Source organism: Cynara cardunculus (assembly GCF_001531365.2).
Source record: "Cynara cardunculus var. scolymus isolate 2C chromosome LG 10, CcrdV1, whole genome shotgun sequence".
NCBI lineage: Eukaryota > Viridiplantae > Streptophyta > Magnoliopsida > Asterales > Asteraceae > Cynara > Cynara cardunculus.
This window is the reverse complement of record NC_037537.1, coordinates 21034223-21043301: the sequence shown is the minus strand read 5'-3', so window position 1 is coordinate 21043301 and position 9079 is coordinate 21034223. Positions and strand designations below refer to the sequence as shown.

Here is a 9079-nt window from a genome sequence, read left to right as displayed (position 1 = left end):
GAAAGATGATGTGGTGTCAAAAATCTGTTTTGTTATAGTAATCAAATGCAGAYTATTCATAAGGATTAATRKAAATCTGTAATGAAACCCGAAAGACGATGTATGTTTCTTATTCATAATGCAGATTATTAAAAAATCTGCAAGATATGTTTTGTTATGGTTAATTGTGTATATGATTGCACGAAGATGCATATGGAAGAACTTCTTCATAACCTGCATCTGACAGAACGATGAAACCAGATTCATCACGTATTTGGTTATGGAATAAGTTGTTCATAATCTGCATAAACCTGGAAGATGAAATCAGATGCATCACGTAAATTCATATGGAAGAAGTTGTTCATAATATGCATAAACAARATTTGATGAAACCAGATGCATCAGCATAAGGATGCTAATAGATTACAACAAATGCTAAGAGATTACAAAATCGTGCTTGTGTATTTGTTCATAATCTGCATAAACCAGATTATGAAACCGAATATAGACTTGACGAAAGAGGCAATGGCTGGTGGCATAGGAGAAATTGCACGACGAAAGAGGGGGTTATTCATTCACGAGAAAGGGAGACGAGAGAGACAAATAAACAGAAGTAATTTTTTTTTATCTAATTACTAATTACAGTTGTATGCAAGCTTCATATATTGATATATAAAAATATTTTTATTATAAAAAGTCAAAATGACTGAAATACCCTCTAATTAATGACGGTCTAAATAAAAATGTTAAGGCTACGTGTCATTTTCAAAGCAAAATACATAACATAGTAACGGTTCTTCCATTTTTTACATTTAGAAACCCCTTTCAAAAAAATTAACACACCACAAGGACCAAGATTGTAGTTTACTCTAAAATACCAGAACATATCTAAAACTGAAAAAATGGAGAAAACGGGGATTTTGAGTCAATATTTTATTCGAACAACTTTTCCCAAAATATATTCAAAAGTAAGAAAGTAGGAGAGATAAATAGTTTTTCTCAAAACATGGAGATCATTCCAAAAATGATTACCAAGTGAGAGTACTAATAAAAAGCTTTGAAAATAAATGTTTAGAGAAAAAGATAATATTTAAATAGATGAACGAAATATTATAATATTATAATCAATGTTAGATTTTTTAAACTGGAAATCTGTTAAAAACGAATATAATTTTATTTAGAAATTTTAACCCTTGGTTACTCTCTTTTGGAGAATTTTTGGAGCTATAAGCTGGATTTTGGAAAGCCAGGCTGGGCTGGGCTGGGCTATTGCGGGCTATGCCATGGGCATTTAAGGTTGTGTAACGGACCTTGCAACGGACCCACCAAACGCAGGTTCATCGACAAGTACTCGTGGCTACCATACGAATTAGACTCGCACCAACCCCCAAGCGTTAGTCGTTTCATCAATGGCGGCTTCATCTGCAATCTCCTCAAGTTCTTTCCTTTCCGTTAGCCAGGTTAATCACCGTACTCTCATGGTGTTTTGATGTTCTTCATTTCTTTTATTTTTACGGAAAATCGTTGTTTGACTCTATTTAATCTTTCAAAATTTCCAGAAAGATGCGGGTGTGTCTTCATTTTACGCACAACCTTCTTCTTCAATCCAAATGTCCCAGAAAAAAGTATCGAAGAAGATTGTATCCGTGATGGCACCACAACAATCTGAACGAAAACCATCCACCACTGGTTCAGTTGGGTTTTTTCCTTTTTCCCCTTCTTTGTCCATGTCCTTGTTCTTAATTTGTGAATTTTAGAGCTACTTTGTGGGGTTTTGATGTGAGGATTCCCCAAACGTTATGCATGTAAATGTTATTGACAACCTGGAGCCAGGGATGGGAATCCAATCCCCTGCCCTTGGGAATATGGACTCAACTCAAATAAGTTAGGGGCCGTTTACAAACACTTACCCGGATGGTAAATTTCAACTCTATCTCTTACTAATCGGGTAAAATTTTAGTCTAACAAAACAATGGTAAGAGTCATCGTCATCACTTACCGGGTAAAACTCTCGTCTATCGGTTCATGCCTTCGCTCTTACCTGGAAAGATTCTTGGTACTTGTCATATTCATCTGGTAAAGGAATATGACTTGATAAGCACTTACCCGAGTAAGCATTTGGTAAACGTCCCCTTAGTAAGCTAAAATAATGTATCATATTCTAATTTATACATATTTTGAATGGTTAACTAGCATGTTTAGTATGAGCATGCTTGAAACCCGTAATTCTCGAATTGCTTATTTTCTTTCCAAAAAGATGAAATAATTGTAGAGGCTAATTCTATCTCAAACATAGGCAATTTGAAATTTTCAGCCATACATGATGATGGTGCTGTGATTTAGTTAAAGTTTAATAACATGTTTAATTAGACTCTTTTGATATAATAAATTGAACATGGGTTCTCATTTGGGCTATTGTATTTGTGTACATGGAGATCAAGACAATGCATGTTATTCAGAATTTGAATAAAGAATGCGAGAATAGTGAGTTTATTGGCCATGGAGGTGCATATTTAAGGAATTGTGCAAAATAGTGGGAGATTGATGGTCGTGTGTATATGGTTATGTATGTATATATATATAAAACACACACACACACACATATATATATATATATGTAATATATTATTGGGGCTGGGTGGGGAATACCTTCCCCATCCCATCGGTAGAGACGGTGGATCCCAAGCCTTTGACCCGAGACCCTGTTATGTGGGAATCCCCAGTCGGGTTGGATGAACCCACTGTGTCTGGTCAAACCTCCATCCCTATCCTGAGCTAATTAATTGTGGGTTTTAGCCTTTTAGGTTAGATCTATCCGGTTTTAGTATTCAGTATATATATTCAATAACCTGAAAAACTGAGGGTTTTGAGAAACTTGCTCAATTTGGCTGCTAATTGTTGTTTTCACACCATCAATTTGATGATTTGGATCAAACTAATTGTGAGTCGCGGGTTAATTTTTGTAAAATTAATGTTTTGGCATCACAAGTTTGAGAAGTTGACGGAAAATAGCTCTTAAGTTTTACCTGAATCAATCCCGGTTTTAGCATATTGGCTTATTTTGTTATAGTTTTGGCACCATAAAGTTGAGAACTTAATGCACACTAAATGTTGGATTTGGGTTAATGTTGCTCCATTTTTCTAACATGTTTTGACTTAAATAATTGGAGAAGTTGGGGAGAAGTGTAAAATTTGGACTAATTGGATTGTGTTTTCAGGTAAAGACCGGGATGACAATGACAGAGAAAATCTTTTCCAGAGCTGCCGAGAAACCTCAGTTGAACCCTGGTGACAATGTTTGGGTCAATGTTGACATCTTGATGACACATGATGTTTGTGGCCCAGGTTGCATTGGAATCTTCAAGAAAGAGTTTGGGAACGATGCCAAGGTACCAATTAATTGTTTATTTACTGCTAGATTCAAACAAGGGACAATTTTTTAATCCATAAAAAGGTTAGAAACTTTGAATGCAGTATGTAACTTGAAATGTTATTGCTTTTTATGTGGTTACCTATGAATGCATAGTACGAAGGGAAAGGAAAAGAAATGTGTTGTGGTGAGGAATTAATTTCCTTTGAGGTCCATGTGGCATTTTATGTTTTTTGGGATGTATAATACTTTCTCATTCAACACTATAAACAACAAAAACTGCTTCTAGTTTGGTTGCTTGTAGATGCTTGTGTGCTACTTAGCGTCTTTTGCCAAGTAAGTATGGTTTATAGTTAACTTCAAATGTTTCTTTTATTTTTCTAGAGAATGATATGATTATGCAACTAAAACTTTTATATCGTCCGATTATTGCATAGAGAACAGATAAGTTGCAGTGTACTTTCATGATGTATTTCAAATAATTTAAAGAAAAAGCTATTCAAGTACTATGAGTGCAAAATAACCTCCAAATTTACTTAAAACCATGATTGAAGTTACTAGTAGCAAATTACTAAGGACTGTTTTTAATTATAATCCATAAACGATGTAGGAAGGGTTGTTAGAAATTCCCATAATTAAATTCCTGACAATTGTAATGGATCTTATTCCCTCAATTTAGACATTTTTGCTTCAACATGTGATGTTTGTGCTCTTCTATATTAGGATTTACTGGATCAAATCCATTTGTTGATGGTTTAATCTGATCGTATATGAATTACATGCTTACTATGTTTAGGTTTGGGACCGTGAAAAGATTGTCATCATACCTGACCATTATATATTCACAAGTGATGAAAGAGCAAACAGAAATGTCGATATCATAAGGGATTTCTCCACGGAGCAAGATATCAAATATTTTTATGATATAAAAGACCGTAGTAACTTCAAGGTACCATGTTCTCACCTTTTTGGAAGTTTGACTGCTGTTATATTTTTCAGAAAGTTATCTTATATTTTATCATCTCATGTTCAATGGATGTTAAAAATGAGATTGCTTATTTTTTTAAGGTTAATCCTGATTACAAAGGTGTATGCCATGTTGCTCTTGCACAAGAAGGTCATTGCAGACCTGGAGAGGTACCCCAAAACCATTCAATCAAATTTAACATTAAGTGTTACAAGATAGAAATGTTACACTGCTTTTTTTGCACATGATCTTGCATTCAGGTCTTGCTTGGTACGGATTCCCACACCTGTACTGCTGGAGCATTTGGCCAGTTCGCTACAGGAATCGGTAACACTGACGCTGGTTTTGTGCTTGGGACTGGAAAACTTTTGCTTAAGGTTTGAAAATGCATGTATTCGACATTTATTATTGGGTTCTTGTAATTTCTCTAGCCTTTCTTCTGGAGTGCGACATGGGCTTGTTATTTTGACAATATTGATCCCTCATAAGTTGCATGTTATGATGATTGGTGCCTCCTAACTGATGCCAATTCAAGTCTCCTCAAGGCCACTGAGGATTTTACTAACTGTTATCTTCATAGCCCCATGGGATTAGTCGAGGTGCATACTTGCTGGGCTGGACACCCAAAATTACCAAAAAGAACGGGCTCACCCCTTGATAGATGTTAGGTGAACCGTGAAGCTATTTGGGCCAAAAGAGTTCTCCAAAAGTGACATATGTGAAAGGGTCCTTCTATTAATAAACAAGGATTAGAACTATTGCTTGATGCCTTGCAATTGGGAAAGCTGCCATTTTTAGGTCAAGAGTCTTGCAATGGACAACTGCTATAGATTACAAATTCGTAGTAATGGCAGTCTAAATTTATGATCTATCATTCGTGGTTTTAACACGATAAAATCCCAATGGGACTTAATTGCATGTGGCTTTGTTTAATTAAAACTCTTCAAAGTAAATTAGGATTTGATTGCAAGCTATTTTTCTAATATAGACGCACTTTCTTGGAACTTAAAAGCATGGGGTACCTCCTAAGGAAATGCAATTGCTTTTGAACACCCTGTCTCTTTTTTACAGGTACCCCCGACCTTAAGATTTGTGTTGGATGGAGAAATGCCCGATTATCTGCTTGCAAAGGATTTGATCCTTCAAGTAAGTTTGACTATGCCTACCACAATGTGTTAAATATGTAATGACTATTTTCATGTTGATAGATAATCGATATGACCTGACTATTTCCAACTTGTTTTACTGATGATTCTCACATTATAGATAATTGGTGAAATATCTGTATCCGGTGCAACATATAAGGCAATGGAGTTTGTTGGTTCGACTATTGAAAGTCTAACAGTAAGTCTTTTTCTTCTTTTTTGTTTCGTTGTAATATACAAGCATCTCAAGTTACTAGTATTGTTACATTAGGCACTCTGTCCATCCATGAAAATTGCAATGTTAGACTTAATACTGTTTGTCCAATATCTAAAATACTCATCAGTCACGATGAATAAAGAAAGTGTCTGGACCCAAATAACCAAACCAAACGAGCCCAGGAGTAGGGCTCTTTTTTTTGGGGGGGAAGGGGGGGGGGGGAAGATGTACGCCTATCTGAGCTGCCTCTACCTCAAAGGGTAGAGCGGCTGTTTCTGTCTGGACCCAAATTGGTAACATCAATAGATTAGCGATGATGATGATGGGAAAATAGGTAAAAAGAGTCTCTTATAAAAAGAAAAATGATGTCATTTTTATGGGATTATGTTGAGGTTCTTATCACATTGTGAGCTGTAACATATTTTATTTATATTTTCATTTGTGTTGCATAGATGGAAGAAAGAATGACATTATGCAACATGGTTGTTGAAGCTGGGGGAAAGAATGGTATTGTTCCAGCTGATGCTACTACATTTAAATACCTCGAGGTTCGTTTCATCATACCCTCTTCAAATCTTTTGAATTACCATCTCCTGCCCTAGTCCCGTTCACAAGTTACTTTGAGGATTCATTAGTTACATGCTCACATGTCAAAAAAAATCACTAAGATTTGTATATCCCCCACAGGACAAAACATCTCTCCCCTACGAACCTGTTTACAGTGATGATCAAGCAAGGTGGCTTCTTATCATTTGTGCTCGTGTCTTGAACTGATTCGCTAGATTTATTATTATTGAAAAACTTCAAATTTCACATTCTGAGTCTGCAAGTGTCGTTCGTTGCATTTCAGGTTTCTTGCTGAGTACAGAATCGATGTCACCAAATTGGAGCCCCTAGTGGCAAAGGTCTGATATGCTACTTTTCATTGGACTTCATTATGGCTTTCAGAAACATTAGCAAGGGGAATAGAAATACTCAAAACTAGGCTGTTCAGATTCATGTGATATAGAAGTTATTTTTATGGTTTGCAGCCTCATTCTCCTGATAATCGGGGATTAGCAAGGGAATGCAAAGATGTGAAAACAGACAGAGTGTATATTGGATCATGTACTGGAGGCAAAACGGAAGATTTCCTAGCTGCTGCCAGAGTTTTCCTAGCTTCGGTAAGATTTCAAATATCTTAAGTACTAGGGGTGAGCATAGGCGGGTACCCGCCTTTTTTGACAGGAACTGGAACCGGCGGTTCTTGAGATATTGGAACCGGAACCGGTTAGAGCGGTTTTTAAAATTTTTGAACCCGAACCGCCGGGAACCGGTTCCGGTTCCGGGCACCCGCTTCCTAAAATATTAAAATTTTGTTATTTAGAAATAAAAAATAAAACATTGCCAAAACACTAAATAAATAGGCAATAATACAAATTATGCAGAATAATGGTTACAAATATTGTTTAACGATTACAAACCATAATAGACTAATAGAAAATGTTCAAAGTTTAACGATTACATAATATAATGRTAAATGTTCAAAGTTTAACGATTACATACTATGAATCCAAGTGAACAYACAATTTGAAAAAATACGAATCATTTTATATGAAGAATTTAGATGAAGAATGAAAATGACGACGTGCTTTCAAGATGTAAACCTAATATAAATTTGGTATTAAAAAATAATAATTAWWATTTTATTGAAAAATACCGGGTACCCAGCGGGTAACGGTTCCGAAAAATTGAGAACCGGAACCGAAACCATTCTCAATCGGTTCCGTATTTTAGGAACCGGAACCACTCATATCGGTTTCGGAACCGGCGGTTCCGGTTCCGTAGCCGGGTACCCGGTTCCGTTGCTCACCCCTTATTCTTAACGGTGCTTGGTTGGCGTCAATAAGGGATGGGGAATGGAAATGGAAATCATTAATCGTGTCTGGTTTGATGCAATATAATGAGCCATTACCAGCTACTGGATAATGGAACATTTCTCAACAAATTGGTGGGAATGAAACTCATTCCCATTTCGATTTTCCAGCTTATCCAAAAGTATTATATCTTTTTTTAAATATAATACTTGAATTTCAAAGGAAAATAAATTAATGCATTGATGTAAATTTAGATTCATTTAAATATAGTACCTCAACATAAAATTTAAAACTATTTTTCCAACAACCAAGATTTTTTTAATTCTAAAGGAACATGTTTGAAAAATATTTTTCGGAGTTAAACTAGGAAAGAAGCCGGTTGTTATCTAGTCCAAGAAAAGTCTGGTCCTTATCTGGTCCGACTCAAAAAAATCCATCCAGAAAAGGACCGACTATCCAACCTGATCAGGGCCAGTCCATCAGGCCTGGTCCAAAAATGGCCACTTTAATATGTTACCGAGTACAAACCGTCAGTAGCATCATACTTATGTTATCATGTTACTTGACCGTTGATATATCTTGCAGGGCAAAAAGGTCAAAGTACCCACATTCCTTGTTCCTGCTACTCAAAAGGTTTGTGCTCTGCTCACCACTACAAGTTGGTGAGATTTTCCCAACACTTGCAAAAATTAAATTGTATGCTAACAGTAGAATTCTGTAGGTATGGATGGACTTATATACCCTCCCAGTGCCAGAATCTGGTGGCAAGACTTGTTCCCAGATATTTGAAGAAGCCGGTTGTGATACGCCTACCAGTCCTAGCTGTGGTGCCTGTTTGGGTGGTCCACAGGATACTTATGCACGCCTTAATGAACCTCAGGCCAGTATTTCTCTTCTTTACCAGACCAAAGATCATACAGTTTGACTTTTGAGGTCAAACGAGTTAAGTTTTTAAAAAAATGTTATATTTTCAAGATTTCTTTTGAAAACCACATCAACTTGTATGAAGGGCAACTGCATATAGAAAAGGGTGTGTGTTTCCATCTTAAATAGTGCAACTTTTATCTCATTTGAAATTGTTGAAGATGGCAGGTCTGTGTGTCGACCACAAATAGGAACTTCCCAGGCCGCATGGGTCACAAAGAAGGTCAGATCTATTTAGCTTCTCCTTACACTGCTGCAGCTTCGGCTTTGACTGGTTTTGTTACCGATCCAAGAGAGTTTTTGCGTTGATTTCAATGCTGTTTATGTTCATTCAGCGACACAACCTTGTTGTATGTTTGGCTTTACTACGTTATTATTATAAATCTCTACGAAACATCCATATGCTCATGTTTGCTTTACTTCAGGACTCCCCAATAAATATCCATGAGTTTGCATTTTAAGCACATTGTCTGCTTTCAGATCCAAAAGATGAATGTGGTTATATTCATATATGAAGTCTGTATTCTACTGGTTATATTCATATATGAATGTGGTATACTGGTATTTTGGTTTTTTCATCGAGAACTTTTGCAAATTTAGTGGAAGAGATTAAAACGAAAC

At 36.1% G+C, this 9079-nt stretch overlaps 1 protein-coding gene across 1 annotated transcript; it reads left to right on the top strand.

Annotated features, from left to right (window-relative positions):
* Window positions 1-1334: 1334 nt before the first annotated feature.
* On the top strand, window positions 1335-8922 carry LOC112520423 (3-isopropylmalate dehydratase large subunit, chloroplastic-like). Its single transcript, XM_025128809.1, has 15 exons — window positions 1335-1439; window positions 1539-1673; window positions 3198-3368; window positions 4146-4298; window positions 4418-4486; window positions 4577-4693; window positions 5388-5462; window positions 5583-5660; window positions 6131-6226; window positions 6366-6415; window positions 6529-6583; window positions 6710-6841; window positions 8120-8167; window positions 8256-8414; window positions 8627-8922. Exons 1-15 carry the CDS (start codon window positions 1389-1391, stop codon window positions 8765-8767), a joined length of 1530 nt encoding a protein of 509 aa, XP_024984577.1. The 5' UTR covers window positions 1335-1388; the 3' UTR covers window positions 8768-8922.
* The last annotated feature ends 157 nt before the right edge of the window (window positions 8923-9079 follow it).